This window comes from Vicia villosa, unplaced genomic scaffold (assembly GCF_029867415.1).
Source record: "Vicia villosa cultivar HV-30 ecotype Madison, WI unplaced genomic scaffold, Vvil1.0 ctg.002744F_1_1, whole genome shotgun sequence".
NCBI lineage: Eukaryota > Viridiplantae > Streptophyta > Magnoliopsida > Fabales > Fabaceae > Vicia > Vicia villosa.
Genome location: NW_026706018.1, coordinates 103,348 through 121,243, shown reverse-complemented (window position 1 = coordinate 121,243; position 17,896 = coordinate 103,348). Strand labels below are relative to the sequence as shown.

At 35.3% G+C, this 17,896-nt stretch overlaps 1 protein-coding gene across 1 annotated transcript; it reads right to left on the bottom strand.

Moving 5' to 3' along the window:
* Positions 1-15,779: 15,779 nt before the first annotated feature.
* On the bottom strand, positions 15,780-17,685 carry LOC131639711 (F-box/kelch-repeat protein At3g06240-like). The gene is made up of 2 exons (XM_058910182.1): positions 17,547-17,685; positions 15,780-17,426 (listed from the first exon to the last, which is right to left on the bottom strand). The coding sequence occupies exons 1-2, from the start codon at positions 17,623-17,625 to the stop codon at positions 16,531-16,533; spliced, it is 975 nt and encodes a 324-aa protein (XP_058766165.1). The 5' UTR covers positions 17,626-17,685; the 3' UTR covers positions 15,780-16,530.
* Between the last annotated feature and the right edge of the window lie 211 nt (positions 17,686-17,896).

Genomic DNA, 17,896 nt, shown 5'->3' with positions numbered 1-17,896 from the left:
TATATATATATATATATATATATATATATATATATATATATATATATATATATATATATATATATATATATATATATATTAGTGCACAATCAAAAAACTAAGATTTATGTACAATATTTACAATTACACATAATCCACAGCAGAAGATTACGATAATAAAAGTCTTATAGAACATCATCGAACAACCTTGTTCTTGCCTTTAACATGCAAAGAATCACCTGAAAAATAACAATAATAATAGTGGGGTGAGACAATAATTTCAGTTGGTTCTCATATCTTATAGGTCCACTCGACTCAAGGGGGATCTCTTATCTAAACCTCAATTTAATCATCTAAGATATATTTGTATTGTAAGGAAACATATAACTTGAGTTCACATAACTTAATTAATCATTATTCGAAAAATTTCACAAAGCATCTTTCTCCGAGCGGACCTACTTCTAGGGCAAGGCTCAGGTCACAAATATCTGTATCATTTTACTTTCTTGTGGATTCAAGTTCTCCATGGAACTCAAACCCACTTCAAGAGTCGTCACTCGTATGGGACCCGAACCCGCTTAAAGTAACTTTCCTCGTATGGGACTCCAACTTACTTTGAGGTCCACCTTTCCTCTATGGGACTCAAACCCATTTTTGAGGCACGAATCACTGGCGCCACATCACAATTCTTCTTTACATAAGCACCTCAATTGGGATGTGCATGATCAAAGGTTATTTTCGAACACGTGACTAGGTTTATCATTCAACGTGATCTCACTCATCAATCACTAGGTTATCACATTCACCAATTCACATATCATCACAATATATTCCATACAGTGCCCATTGATTTATAATTCAAGGGACTACTCGTCCGCGGTACACATCGAGGTACCTTCACGTCCAAGTATTACTACCTAATTTATTTTCATAACTTAAGTTATCTTTCTAAATATTCACCTAGTTATTAACCTATGCTTAACCTCACTTGTCAACATAGGACTTACTATACATTAAACTTAACATGTCATATTATATTGCATAATGTACACATTATAGTTCACTACCATTATCTAAGTCATATTTAGAATGTATGCATGGTTTTACTTCACCAAAAGATAGAGCATTAGAATAGCTTTCTAACGCATCTGGCCTCGCCCCAAACGAAGTTACAAAAATCATTTTATGGTGAAAATAGGAGAACAATCAATTGTCATATATGTACAATTAATTGTCTAAAACTTCCTTAACTCCCTGCCAAGCGTGAAAATTGAAAATTGGGCATGGCAATTGATTGTCACAAGGGTGCAATCGATTATACTGCAACTTTTTCCAAAAATCTCGTTTCTAAACACATTTTCTTCCAACCTTACCTATTCTAAACCATTCCAATCCATAGATTAACACAAATTTATATGATTATAAGCCATAACTTCAAGAAGCAAAATCATAACACAACAATAAACATCAACACAGCATAATATCATAGTTTATCATAACCAAACAAATCATAAAATCAACACAATATCAAACAACATACAGAGGTCATGGAATATCACATAGAAGCATGTAAATCAACAAGATCAACATGTATTAGAAACAACTTCATGATTGGAAAACTTTACATGGATCCTAACCACATTCCCATAAATTTTTTCCCAAAATCTAAAACTACCTAGATCCCACCTTCATAGATGAAGATGATGATGATCCAAGCTCATGATTTCGACTTCCAAGCTTCTTTCTCTCTTCTCTTCTTTTCTTTTCTTATATATATATATATATATATATATATATATATATATATATATATATATATATATATATATATATATATATATATATATAATGGTAAGAAAGAAAATATCTTAAATGTGGGGTTGTGGGGTGGGAAGGGGGTGTTTTGTACTCTAGTGAGCAATTGATTATTTATCAATTTTATCAAAATATCATTTCTTCTACCAATAAGTAAAGGTCCATCGAATTTAGTAAGACTTAATCTTTTATGAATAAAGTATGAGATATTACAAAATTAAATAATATATCTTATTGAATTATTCATGGTAATAAAAACTGGATCGGACAAGATGGTTCAACCAATTGAAATGTGAATCAGAACCCTAGTCAATCTATTTGAATCTGAAAAATCGGATTGTAGAATAATCAGAATTTAAGGTAAAAAATGTTCAAAACCTGGTAAAAAAAAAATTAGAAATCTAAAGGTTCAAATAAATTTTACTATTAGATTGGATTTTCCTTTTTATTTATAACAAAATGGTAAATAGTTTTGTTTTGAATTAAAATGTTTCTTGATTTAATTTTTTTTATTCCTTCTTCAATCAATCTAATACACAATAGTGTAGAGAAATCCAATAAAAAAAATTTAAAGTAACAACAATCTTTTAAATTATTTGTCGTACTATTCATTTGATGAATGAAAATGAGTTCAGTCTAATAATACATAATACACAAGTTATTTATTTATTTAATTATATATTATTATAATAAAATGAAAGTCTTAGATTTACTTAGTGTATTGACCTATTAATTTTAGTTTTGAAACTTTGTTCTCATTCTTGTGTAAAAATTAAATTAATTATTTTATTATACTGTAAACTAATTTTTTTTAACATAAGAAAAGAGGTTCATGATATTTTAGATACTTTGGTATTATTTATTTAATTTACTTATAATTTTCAAAATATTTTAAAATAATTAAATTTTAAATTTTAAAAATTAAAAATGCTATAAAAAATTTAATAAATGTTAGAATCCTATTTGTATATATTTTGTATATAAATTTTGTGGTATTTCTTAACTCTTTCACCAAGTTTGATTTCTTTTTGATGTAATAGTATGTAAATAGATAACATTTTGTTTATTTTGTATATAAGTTAGTTTTATGACTTTTGTGCTTTATTTTATAGGTATTAATCATTTTGGCAAGTTTGGAATGAGAGGAATGATTGGAACAAGCTTACAAGGAGGTTGGGAGACTTAAAGAAGAAGAAATGCACCGGAAGGTCCGCTTAGCGGACCACCAGCGGAGCCTGGCAGAAACAATTGCAAATCCAAGTCCGCTTAGCGGACCACTAGCGGAGCTTGGCAGAGGCGAACATCAATTGTGAGTCCGCTTAGCGGACCTCCTCCGCTTAGCGGACCCTGAAGACAAAACAGATATTTTGGCTTCTCCGCTTAGCGGACCTAGCCCGCTTAGCGGACCTACTTTTTGATCTCTTGTGATTAGCCACTTAAACATGATATTTGTGTGGTTCTAAGCACTTTTAACATAAGATACTTTTACACAAAAAGCTGGGCAAAGAGAAGAGGAGAGAAAACCATATTCCAAGTGTATTTTCAAGATTTATAAGCATCTTTCTTCATTCTTCTTGAGTTTGATGCTACTAAATCTTGGTTTGTTGCTTGTTGTTGAAGCTTCCATGGCTATGGAGAGCTAAGTTTCATCTTGTGTGAAGATTATAGGTAGTTAGTTTGTAAATATGTATTTTCTTTGATCTTTTATGTATGAACTTGGTTGATGATTAATATATGGTAAATATCTTGTTATTCATGTTTCATTTGTTGCTTTGGATCACTATTGAGATATATGTTTCAAATCTAGACCTAAAAGATATTCATCTATCAATAAACAAACTTTAGAGATAGATTTGTGAGTTGATAATCACTTGTATCAAGCTTTTAAGATTATCATGTTGATTGTCGGCATGAGAGATTATCCGACGGTTAATATGATAACAATCACGATATTGCTTTAGAGATAAACAGTATCGAGAGGATACATGGTTGTATTAATCATTAATAGGTTCATATATATGATCATTAGAGTACATATGAAGCAAATTAATGAACACTAATCTTGGCACAGTTTTCTCAAATCGTTTTCAAACCCTATTTTATTGTCTTTACTTACTTTTCATGTTATATACATTTTATGTCACCAAACTTTTACCCAACCTTAACTCAAAATACACTAAACTGTAGAACGGCGGTAGTATCGCATCAATCCCTAAGGAGACGATAAAAGAAATACTTATCCTATGCTTTTTAACAAAATGGTGCCATTGCCGGGGATTGGCGTTTAGATATTACAAGCATTGCAATAGTTTTTGTGTTTTGAGTTTATTTATTATTATTATTATTACCTAGTCTTGGCTCACTTGTTTGGTTAGTGTTTCAGCTTTGTTTATGCGAGGAAGTATATCGGCAGACCAACTTCTTTTTGATCCAGAGATTGAAAGAACTGCACGGAGACTGAACAGCAAAACAAGGAGAAGAAGGAAACTAGCCAAAGAACGAAGACTAGCACAAGAAGCAACAACTTCATCAACACCACAAGTTATTGAAGAAGAGATGGCGGGAGATGGTGATCCACCACCACCACCAGAACCAAGACCACCATATGTGAATAGTCCGAGGAGAACAACTCAATTTGCTAGGAATGATAACAATGCGAGAAACTCGGAGATGAAGACTGGCATTCTTCAGTTGTTATATGCTAGTCCCTTTGCAGGCCTTGATCATGAGGACCCATACACTCACTTGACAAAGTTCTATGAGATTGCTGATGCGGTCGGAGCTCCTGAAAGAGAGGAAGAACAGGTGTTTAAGAGATTGTACCCTTATTCATTGATTGGCAAAGCAAAGGATTGGTATCTTGACCAACCCACTCAAACTATGACAAATTGGAATGAGTTGGAAGAAACGTTTCTTGACAGGTTTTTCCCTCAATCAAGGTTGCTTGAAGCAAAAAAAGCTATTTCAGTGTTCTCACAGGGTGTTAATGAAACTCTTAATGAAGCATGGTAAAGGTATAAGTCGATGTTGAGAAAGTGTCCTAGTCATGGATTTGATGAACTCACTCAAATTCATATTTTCCGTAATGGCTTACAACCACAACCAAAGCTGTTGTTAGATGCTACTGCTGGAGGTTCCTTGATGGCGAAGACAACAGAGGAAGCAATTGAAATAATAGAGAAGATGGCAAAAAATGATCATCAGGTTCAACATAATCGGGGTGTTCCATAAAGAAAGCCCGACATTATTGAGCTTGGTACTAATGATGTGATTCTTGCTTAAAATAAGCTTCTTTCTCAACAAGTGAAGGAGCTTACTAAGCAAATGGCAAGGCTCCCTCAACAACTGAAAGAGTTACAAGATCCTAACAAGAACAAACAAGTTGCTTTGTGTGAGCTTTGTAGTGAAGACCACCCTACCGGATATTGTCCACCGGTGAATGAAGTGAATTATATGGCGAATCAAAATCAAGGAGGCTATCAACAAAGACAAGCTCCTTACCAAAATCAAGGTGGATATCAACAAAGGCCAAATGCACAACCATATGGTCAAGGGTGGAGGCAAGACAATTATCAACAAAGACAAAGTCCTTATCAACAACAACCACCTTCTCAAGACAAGCCTTCAAAGTTGGAGGAGACTCTAAACCAATTTATGCAAGCATCAATGGCAAATCAAAAAAGTAATGAAGCGACAATAAAGAATTTAGAGACTCAAGTCGGCCAACTAGCTAAACAACTAGCCGAGAAACAAACCGGACCATCATTCACGACAAATACTCAAATCAATCCTAAGGAGCATTGCAAAGCGGTTGTAACTAGGAGTGGAAGAGTAATTGAAAGTGAAGTGAGGAAGGAGGTTGATGAGGAGGAAGTTAGGATAGAAATAAAAGGAGAAACAGGTAGAAAGTGAAGTAGAACCAAAGAAAGATAAGGGAGTTTTAGTTGAAAATGAGAGTGAAGAAAAAAGTGAGGTAGAAAAAGAGAAAAATAGAGAGAAGAAGAAAAAGATTCAAGAAGGAAAGAAGAAACTTATGAGCCCTCCCATTTGTAATCTACCTTACCCTCATGCTCCCATGAAGAAAGATAATGAGAGGCACTATGCTCGATTTATGGACATATTTCGGAAATTGCAAATTAATATCCCTTTTTCGGAAGCTTTAGAGCAAATGCCAAAATATGCCAAGTTTATGAAGGATGTTCTCACAAAGAAAAGAAGTTAAACTAAGCCTGAAATGGTTGTTCTTGATGCTAAGTGTAGCGCAATCATTCAATGTACCTTACCGAGGAAGGAGAGAGATCCTGGAAGAGTCACTTTGCTGGTTACTATTGGTGATATTCATGTTGGAAGAGGTTTGGTTGATTTGGGTTCAAGTATCAATTTGATTCCGTTGTCCATGGTCAAGAGGCTAGGCATTGTTGATATGAAAGATACAAGAATGACACTACAATTAGCGGATAAGTCTACAACTCGCCCTTTTGGGATAGCGGAGGACTTGCTTGTGAAAGTTGATAAGTTCTTGTTTCCGGTTGATTTTGTTGTCATTGATATGGAAGAAGATGTTGATACCCCATTGATTCTAAGAAGACCTTTTATGAAGACGGCAAGGATGATGGTTGATATTGACGATGGTTTAATGAAGGTGAGGTTTCAAGATGAAGAAGTGTGTTTTGATCTCTTTGAAGCTATGAAGCATCCAAGTGATAATGATGATTGTTTTAGAATTGATGCTATGGAGGAAGTTATCATGAAAGTTGAAAGTCAAGTTCATGTATTCAACCCTCTCGAGAAAACATTGATCGAAGCTTTTGATGTTCTCAATGAAGACGAAGAAAAAGAGATTGAAGAATGCTTGCGAGACCTTGATGTATTTGAAGAGATAAGTCCTTTTGAAGCAAAGATGGAAGAGTTGAAAGATGAGCAAAAGGTGGATGAAGCTAAGTTAGAATTGAAAATGTTACCATCCCACTTGAAATATGTTTTTCTTGAAGAAGGTGGAAGAAGCCGGTGATAATTAGTGGTTCATTATCAAACAAGGAGGAAGAGAAATTAATTCATGTGTTGAAAGCCAACAAGGAAGCAATAGGATGGGTTCTTTCCGATTTAAAAGGGATTAGTCTGGCCTATTGTATGCATAAAATCATGATGGAGGAGGATTTTAAACCGGTTGCTCAACCTCAATGACGGTTGAATCCTACGATGAAAGAAGTTGTAAGAAAGGAAGTGGTAAAGCTATAGGAAGCCGGAATGATTTATCCTATTTCCAATAGTGCATGGGTGAGTCAAGTCCAAGTGGTACCGAAGAAAGGAGGAATGACCGTGATCACAAATGACAAGAATGAGTTGATACCGACAAGGACCGTTACGGGATGGAGGATGTGCATTGATTACCAAAAGCTTAATCAAGCTACTAGGAAAGATCACTTCCCCTTACCTTTTATGGACCAAATGTTGGAAAGATTGTCGGGTCAATAGTTTTATTGTTTCTTAGATGGCTATTCTGGGTACAACCAAATTTCGGTCAATCCAGAAGATCAAGAGAAAACGGCGTTCACTTGTCCTTTTGGAATCTTTGCTTATAGGCGAATGCCGTTTGGATTGTGTAATGCACCGGCCACTTTCCAAAGATGGATGCAAGCTATTTTCTCGGACTTCATTGAAAAGACAATGGAAGTTTTCATGGATTACTTCTCCGTCTTTGGAGCTGCATTCGATCTTTGTTTGAAGAATTTGGATGCCGTGTTGAAAAGATATGTTGAAACCAACTTGGTGCTCAATTGGGAGAAATGCAATTTCATGGTTACCGAAGGCATAGTTCTTGGTCATAAAGTCTCTTCCAAAGGCATTAAAGTTGATCGAGCAAAAGTGGAGGTTATTGAGAAGTTACCACCACCAACAAATGTCAAAGGAATTCGAAGCTTTTTAGGCCATGCGGGATTCTATAGGAGGTTTATCAAAGACTTCTCGAAGATTGCAAAACCATTGAGCAACTTGCTCAACAAAGATAAGCCTTTTATTTTTGATAATGCGTGTCTTTTAGCTTTTAATGAGTTGAAACAAAGATTGACCACCGCACCCATAATCATAGCGCCCGATTGGAAACTTGATTTTGAACTAATGTGTGATGCTAGTGATTATGCGGTAGGAGCGGTGTTGGGTCAAAGAAAAGGAAAAAAATTTCATGCTATACATTATGCTAGTAAGGTTCTTAATGAAGCACAAATTAATTATGCAACAACTGAAAAAGAACTACTAGCTATCGTATATGCATTAGAAAAATTTAGGTCCTATTTAATTGGTTCGAAGGTTGTTGTTTATACAGACCATGCAGCGATAAAATATTTTCTTACCAAGCCGGATTCAAAGCAAAGGCTCATTAGGTGGATATTGTTGTTACAAGAATTCCACCTAGAGATTCGAGACAAGAAAGGAGCGGAAAACTTGGTAGCGGATCATTTGTCAAGGTTAGTGAATGAGGAAGTAACCAACAAAGAAGAAGAGGTTTTGGAATCATTCCCGAATGAGAAGTTGCTTATGGTTCAAGAAAGGCCGTGGTTTGCGGACATGGCCAATCACAAGGCGTCGGGATGGATACCGGAGAATTTGAGTAAAAGTGCAAGAAAGAAGTTTCTTCATGATGCTAAGTTCTTTGTATGGGATGATCCTTATCTTTTCAAAATTGGAGTTGATAATGTGTTGAGGAGATGTGTGACAAAGGAAAAAGCAAAGAGAATCTTGTGGCATTGTCATAACTCACCCTATGGTGGGCATTATGGTGGGCAAAGGACGGCGGCAAAAGTTCTTCTGTCTGGGTTCTATTGGCCGACGTTATTCAAAGATGCTTACTTGCATGCACAAAGTTGTGACAATTGTCAAAGAAGTGGTGGAGTGAACAAAAGAAACGAAATGCCATTGACCAATATGTTAGAAGTGGAAGTGTTCGATTGTTGGGGTATAGATTTTGTAGGACCATTTCCATCATCATTTGATTGTGAGTATATTTTGGTTGCGGTTGATTATGTGTCTAAATAGGTAGAAGCAATAGCATGTCCAAAGGCGGATGGAAAAACCGTAATCAAATTTTTGAAGAAAAACATTTTTACAAGGTTTGGTACACCAAAGGTTCTTATTAGTGATGGTGGCTCACATTTTTGCAACACTCAACTTGAGAAAGTATTGGAACATTATGGTGTGAAGCACAAAGTAACAACGGCCTACCATCCACAAGCTAATGGTCAAGCCGAAGTGTCTAACCGAGAAATCAAAAGAATCTTGGAAAAAAACGGTTTCTTCTTCAAGAAAAGATCGGTCGCAAAAGTTGGATGAAGCGTTAGGGGCTTATCGTAGGGCATTCAAGGCACCGATTGGTCTTACTCCGTTCCAAATGATCTATGGGAAAAGTTGCCACTTACCTGTGGAATTGGAGCATAAAGCATATTGGGCTTTGAAATTTATTAACTTTGATCCAAAGGCAAGTGGTGAAAAGATAAAGTTGCAATTGCATGAGATGGATGAATTGCGGGTATAAGCGTACAAATCCAACAAAATCTACAAGGAAAAGGTGAAGGGATACCATGACAAGAGGATTGTTGAAAAAGATCTTAAGGAAGGTTAAATGGTGCTTTTGTTTAATTCAAGATTGAAATTGTTTCCGGGCAAGTTGAAATCAAAATGGTCGGGTCCGTTCCAAATAAAGGAAGTGAAAGAATATGGAGCGGTTGTGCTTGAAAATCCGACAACAAAGGAAAGTTGGACTGTAAATGGCCAAAGACTCAAACCGTATCTAGGTGGTGAAGTCGACTAAAGTTCGGAAGCCGTTCTGTTCTTTGATCTGTAAAGCCGCCTCGGACCGTCGAGCTAACCGATGTTAAACAAAGCGCTAGTTGGGAGGCACCCCAACATTGTAAGTAACTTCTGTTCATTGTGTTTTGATGGTTGGAAAATCGGTGGAGAAAAGTTGGAGCTGGCAGGACTGTTAAAAAACCAGAAAACAACAAAATTCTGTCATCCGCTTAGCAAACCCCCCTCCGCTAAGCGGACCTGCGAAAAACCAGAAAAAAATAGCAGGGCCCAATGGACCAAACCGGTCCAAAGGCCCAATTAAAACAGAACTTTGTGGCTGAGCAGGGTCATAACCCTAACTCACCACATTTGTCTAGTTTTTTTGCTCTCTTCTTCTTCTCCAGCATTTCAATCCTTTCAAGCACCAAGCCTTAACTTCTTTGGTCAATTTCTGCAAGCACGTTTGTCTCTTCCATTGTTAACAAGGTATGTGGTATCATTTTGTTTATAACTTTTGATGGTAAGAGAATAGAAGTTAGGGTTGTTCAAGAAATTTGTTTCTTTTTAGATTTGAAGATAGGATTTAGTATTAGATAGTGTTTAGGTACTGTGTTAGTAAGAAATTTGTGTATATTTAAGGTTTAGGTTAAGTTAGATGGTAGATTTTAGGGTTTTATAAATGTGCATGCTTATCTCCTTTCTCCCTTTCTTGATTGTTGTTTTAAAGTGTTTTGTGGAAGGGGGTTTTCAACCCCATTGTTGTTCTGGTGCAGACCTGGTGTCTGCAGTGTTTTTCAGAACCTGCGCAGGTCCGTTAAGCGAGCCTCCTCCGTTAAGCGGACCCTGCTGTTTACAGAATTTTTTTTCTGCTATTTGTGATGCAGTGCCGTGGTCGGTTGGCCTATGTGATGTTTCAAAAATATATCCTTATCTATTTAACTCTGTTTTGATGATGTTTGGTCTATTTTGTGTTGAATTTTTTTTCCAGATGTTGTCAAGAGCTGATCGCGGAAAGAGAGCCAAGCAAGATACCGGATCAAGCTCCGGTACTGCTCCACAACCACCAGCTTTTGATACTCACAGGTTTTTAGGCCCATTGCAGGAGGAGAGGTTTGGCAAGCTGTGTGATAGGAAGATTTGGTCGGAAAAGGTTTTTGATATCTCATTGTCCGGTAATTTTCATGAATTTGTGGAAAACATCGAGGCTAGGAAGTGGGAAGCTCTGATCTCTCCCGAAACTCAAGTTAATATGGACATTGTGCGTGAATTCTACGCCAATGCTTTGCTAGTGGAAGGGGTGAAGTACACATACAACTCATATGTGAGAGGTAGGTCCGTTTCTTTTTCAAGAGATGCTATTAACACATTTCTTGGTGGACCTTCGAGTCTTCAGGCAGGTGAGAAGTGTGCCTATGCTAGGAAGGTTGCTGCAAAAAATTGGAACATGCAGGAGGTTTCTGATCTGCTCTCTTTTGAACACCGAGGGTTCACTCTTAATCCTTCTGGTTACATTCAAAAGATGGATAGATGCAATATGAATCAAGTGGCACAGCTGTACCTGGTTTTCCTTCTGAGCAACATCAAGCCAAGAAGCCACAACTCCGACCTCACCATTGATATGTCGTGCTTATTGTACTGGATTATGACAGGTGGGGAAGTTGATGTAGCACAGATTATCTCTCAGGAGATAAGGACTGTGGCTTCAAGTGGTCACAAGCTTTGGACAAAGCCTTCTGCTCAGCTCGGTTTTCCTGGTCTTATCACGGGACTCTGCAAGAAAGCTGGTGTGGAGCTTCCTAGTGTGGCAAGTATGAATCTCACTAGTGTTGTGAACACTGGCTACATCCACAGGTACTGCTCTCCTAAGCTAGGTGTTAGATCCCACCCTCAGCCACAGAACATGGCTCCTCCTGCTGGTGGAAGGTACAATGAGGAAATGGCTTGCAGGTACAATTGGGCTTATTTTGATGCTAACAAGAGGTCGCAGGCTATGATTCATGATTCTCTATACAAGTTATACCGCCACCAAGTCAATCCGGCGAATGTTCCTTCTTTTCCTACTAATGAGGATTATGAGGCTCATTGTGCATGGCATGCGGAGAGGCCATTTTTCAGAGAGGGGGATGGTGAGGATGAAGAAGCAGATGAAGATATGGAGCAGGGAGACGAGGATTGAGGATGTGATGTGATGATTAATCTGTTGTTGTTTAGTTTATGTTTAGTTTTTCGTAGCATTTTAATTTTATGTTTAAGACTTCGTAGTAGTTTAATTTTTTGTTGATGTTGAATATTTTGTGCCATCCGTATGCGGATGAGGTTTTGTGTACTTTAGTGGCCGTGGGTGCCACCCGAATATATTTTGTAGGCAATATATGCCTTTGTTGATTAAGTAATATTTTTAAGTATTTTGTTCTTGTGTGGGCAATTTATGCCCTTGTTATTATAATATTGTGTTTTTAGTAGTATAATCTTATTTAGTTATAGGATAGGGTGTACATATATATTATATATGATGTATTGTACATAAATTTTTTGTGTTTGTCTTGGAATAAAAGTGATGCTCTAAAGAAGAAAAGTGTGCCAAGGTGTGTCAACATCAAATTTGGATGGTGATGATAATATTCTTGATGATGTTCATACCAAGGTAAGAATTTTATTGCTTTGTAGATTATAATGTGACTATGAATTAAGGGTTTTACACAATTTTGAGTCACATTGCATTTTGTAAATTTTGTTTATGTTTGAATCGAATTTAGGGCAAAACTAGAAAAGTGAGTGGACTTCCACTTTGTACATCATTTCTAGTGAGTGTGATAAGTCCCTTATGCTATCATTGCAATTGTCCTTCAATTTTTTTTTTGTGAAGTGAAACTTAGGAGATTCATTCATGAACATTATTTTCTTAATGCAATTGTGTTGAAATGTTTGTGTTTAGAAATTGGTTCATAGTCATGCTAGAATCTTGTACAAGCAAGAAAGACTTATCTTGAAGGTATGTAACTCAAGTTTGAACCATTCAATTGATGTTACTAACCTTTTGGAATTGTTAGTGTTGTACTTTTGAGCTGGCTTTGTTCGAGGACAAACAAAGGACAAAGTTGGGGAGAATTGTTAGAATCCTATTTGTATATATTTTGTATATAAATTTTGTGGTATTTCTTAACTCTTTCACCAAGTTTGATTTCTTTTTGATGTAATAGTATGTAAATAAATAACATTTTGTTTATTTTGTATATAAGTTAGTTTTATGACTTTTGTGCTTTATTTTATAGGTATTAATCATTTTGGCAAGTTTGAAATGAAAGGAATGATTGGAACAAGCTTACAAGGAGGTTGGGAGACTTAAAGAAGAAGAAATGCACCGGAAGGTCCGCTTAGCGGACCACCAGCGGAGCCTGGCAGAAACAATTGCAAATCCAAGTCCGCTTAGCGGACCACTAGCGGAGCTTGGCAGAGGCGAACATCAATTTTGAGTCCGCTTAGTGGACCCCCTCCGCTTAGCGGACCCTGAAGACAAAACAGATATTTTGGCTCCTCCGCTTAGCGGACCTACTTTTTGATCTCTTGTGATTAGCCACTTAAACATGATATTTGTGTGGTTCTAAGCACTTTTTACATAAGATACTTTTACACAAAAAGCTAGGGCAAAGAGAAGAAGAGAGAAAACCATATTCCAAGTGTATTTTCAAGATTTCTAAGCATCTTTCTTCATTCTTCTTGAGTTTGATGCTTCTAAATCTTGGTTTGTTGCTTGTTGTTGAAGCTTCCATGGCTATGGAGAGCTAAGTTTCATCTTGTGTCAAGATTATAGGTAGTTAGTTTGTAAATATGTATTTTCTTTAATCTTTTATGTATGAACTTGGTTGATGATTAATATATGGTAAATATCTTGTTATTCATGTTTCATTTGTTGTGTTGGATCACTATTGAGATATATGTTTCAAATCTAAACCTAAAAGATATTCATCTATCAATAAACAAACTTTAGAGATAGATTTATGAGTTGATAATCACTTGTATCAAGCTTTTAAGATTATCATGTTGATTGTCGGCATGAGAGATCATCCGACGGTTAATATGATAACAATCACGATATTGCTTTAGAGATAAACAGTATCGAGAGGATACGTGGTTGTATTAATCATTAATAGGTTCATATATATGATCATTAGAGTACATATGAAGCAAATTAATGAACACTAATCTTGGCACAGTTTTCTCAAATCGTTTTCAAACCCTATTTTATTGTCTTTACTTACTTTTCATGTTATCTACATTTTATGTCACCAAACTTTTACCCAACCTTAACTCAAAATACACTAAACTGTAGAACGGCGGTAATATCGCATCAATCCCTGAGGAGACGATAGAAGAAATATTTATCCTATGCTTTTTAACAATAAACTATTAGATTTTAATTATTATGAATCTCTAAATAATTTTTTATACCATTTAAAAAATATAATTACTCTTTTGCATTATTATTTTTATATATAAACAAAAAATATAACCATAAAATCTTGAATTCCTAACTAAACTAGTTTGATTTTATCTAATATGATAAAAATCAAACTCTATATAAAAGTTAAATTAAATTAATTTAATCATTGAATTATCAAATATCATCGTGATAAGCTAAATTTGTCTAGTTTTATATTTGTTGGAGTTTAAGTGGATATTGGTTTGCAAAATGCTTATTGTTAAAAAATATGTGTTGGAGTTTAAGTGGATATTGGTTTGGAAAATGCTTATTGTTAAGAAAAAAGGTCAAAACAAGAAAGACAAGAATAATGTTAACTTTTCAACAGTATGTATAACATTTGTTAAATTGAAATTTCTAAGCAACGACAGACACAAAGGCAACCCAACAAGTTCATTCACTTTCAGAAGAGAACAAAAAAAAAACATGTTCTTCCATGGCAACTATAATCCAACTCCTAGGAATAAATAGAAGCATGTTCTTCCATGGCAACTATAATCCAACTCCTAGGAATAAATAGAAGCAGCAACCCACATAAACCAAGTTGAGTTTCAGAAAAACAACAACACAAGAAAATGAAAGCAAACCTATGAAACTGAAAGGGAAACACTATAGTAGTTGAAAGTAGAAGGTTGTTGTGGGCAAACCCTTTAAGGGTTACTGTTAGGTATCTTAGAGAAAGGGGAGAACTGTCGTCGATGCTGAACCAGGAGACGAGAATACAAGGCGTAGCTAAATTGACCGACACTGATCAAACACTTTTTTCGATTACTGTTCATCATCGCTCACTATCCGAAATTAACAAGGTTAACACTTGACTTAATCACCGTCAAAAAATGTGTATTTTACTTATCTACTATCAATACATCACAATTATTCATAAACATAATTTATAACTACTAGTAATAAAAATTAAATAATTTTATTGATCTAATGATTATGATAAACTCTTTACAAAAAACGATTTTCATTTATGTTCGGAGTCCAAATGGAAAAAAAAAAAAAAAAGGTGTTGGGTCAACATGTCTAGATGATTGAGTTTGACGGTTGAATAAGTGATTGTCATATGATGTTCACGGTAGAAGGGAAGAGATCGAATCTTCAAAATACTTGATCGGAATAATAAATATTACTACTTGACTTTACTGATAAATTGGATGTAACTATTTTACTAAATAATCGCAATCATTAAAAAAATAATTAAGTAATCCACACAATAATAGACCAATGATTGGAAAAGGGTTTAATAGCCTTTATCAATAGGTTTTCTACAACTTTTTGACTAGTACATTGTTCTCTACTTTGTTCATATCCTCTCAACTCAACACACCCCTCATCCTTTGTTACATTTTGGTTCACTTTTGTCAAAATATATGAAAGTATAAAAAGTCAAATCTTTATGATCCAAGTTATACTGTAGCAATTCTCCTATGTCATTATACTTCACCAATACAATCCCTCCATTTACTTCTCGGCAATTTAATATTTGTTTAGCTGCTAGACTTTTAACCCTGAAGTATGCCATTTTGCCATATTCGAGATTTAAAGTTTGAGCCAACATGTCTCTAAATTGATAACAAACTTGTTTAACTATCATTTTCTGCACTATTATGCAGAGCAAGTAAGTAAGCACCTCAAATACCGAAATCAAAATCTCAGTGACTTTCATGAATATGAATTTCAAGTAGTGACTACTACATTAGAACTCAATCCATTTACACATGCATAAATAACTTAATCACACAAACAAAGCTCTCAATATTTCCAATAAGCATACATAAATCCTATCATCTTCTTTCAGCAGTTCAATTCCAAGAAAGAAGTTCCTTCAATTATGATCTATATGGGAGGCAAGAGAAATTTTCATTCAAAAGAAGACATACAACAACTCTAATCAAACTTGAACAAAAAAACTCCAAGTTGTAATTCTAGCATTATTTAGGTTCATGAGTTAGTTTAGTTTTGATATTAAAATTCATGTAATTGGTTTGAAACAGAGAAAAGACAAGCACCAAAATTATAACAGTCCGCTGAAATTCGAGAACAAAACCTTCTATTTCATTCAAATACCTATGTAGTTATGATCAAATTTTTAGTGAATTGCTTTGCATCAAAGTCATGAGAATAGTTTACCTTATATGATCCAGCTACATGCATAAATAACAGTGAATCACATAAACAAATAGTTAACCAATAACCATTTCATGACATTGACATATTACATTAGCTCATGTGGTACACTTACTCATATTACAGATGCGATCAAACAAACACATAGTACCTACAAATGCATTCTAACCTATGATTCATAAGCTTTCTCACTTCACCATGAATGCAAAGACTCTATATACATAGCCACTTAGGATCAACCTTCATTGTTACCATAGGAGCCAAGCTCTAATTCAATATAAATATCAAGAAAATAGTGTAGGGGAACATTTCACAACCTCGTACTTGTTGTTTGCGTCATCTTCTTAAGCTTGCTGGTTGTCACCATCACTAGGGAGTGAAAGCAGAGACTCTATATACATAGTCCATTGGCGTGGAAGATCATCATTAGTATAAGAATGATGCTCTAGAAACTGTCCATTTTTATCATACTTGACCAATCCACCGCCATCATCTCTCCCAACAATATCACCATTTTTTGTACAGCACAACGGACAAAACCCCTCGTTTGGGATGACGTCATATGGAAGAGCATGAGTCATAGTCCAAGACGAATCCACTTTGTATTCTTTCATCACAAATATATCAACTGTATTAGTAGCATAATTAGTAGTATATATGCTGAGAGACTCTCCATATACCCATAAACCACAATGCAAAGGACTACCATCAGAATCACACGGCAAAAGTATGTATGAAAGTTTCTTTTCGACTAAATCAAACGCAACAATAACTTCGGTTAGTAAATCATCACGATGAGCCAACCAATGGATAGCCCCGTTATAAAGAGACCCGCCTTTGGGCTCTTCCCGATTCCTATTGGTGTAACGGTAGTGAGGACCCTCAACTTGTTTCCATGTATTACCTTTCAATGAGAAGTACAGCAACTGTAATGTAGGGTTATACAAATCATGCTGAAACATTAACACAACCAAGTAATCGTCGGTTGAATGGTCATAACCAAAACCATAGAAACAATCTAAATTGAAACCAAAAGGAGATATAGGTATTTGTTTGTGAAATCCAGTGGATGGATTCCACAGGTAGAGGTCAAAGGTATGGCATAAAAGTATGAAGCCTCTACATGACCCTTTAATTTCAACTTCAATATCTGTAAAATGCTGTGGAAAAGTACGATCAAGGTCGAGTGAAACAGATCCACTATCATCGTCAAGCAATGCTTCAAAATCGATGGATAGAGCTTCAAAGGGAAAATTTGACAAGAACAGAATTCTATGATTGGGTCTTGTGGTGGAAGTGAGTTGAAAATGTGAATTTGCAAATTGGGAATCATGAGAGATAAGAGAAAACCATGACTTACAAACACATTTGAAGCGTGTCAGAGACTTTACTGGTAACCACACCAAAATTTGGATCATCAATTCTTGTGGCAGAAACATGATCGATCTTCTTGTATCAATGTTGTTTCCAAGTTTTCTTCTCAATTCGCTGTAAGTCAATGCCTCTAGGTTAGAAATGAAGATCAAAGATGAATTGGGCTATATCCCAAGAGAGCCCAGTTATATTTTACCAATAAAGCCCAATAAACATTTCTTCACAAAATTAGGTAACTTAAAATATACAACTTTTTTTCTTCTATATACTTTATGAATTTCTAACAAATTTTAGAAAAATTCGGTCTAAAAAGTTATCTTTCACAAGTATTCATTA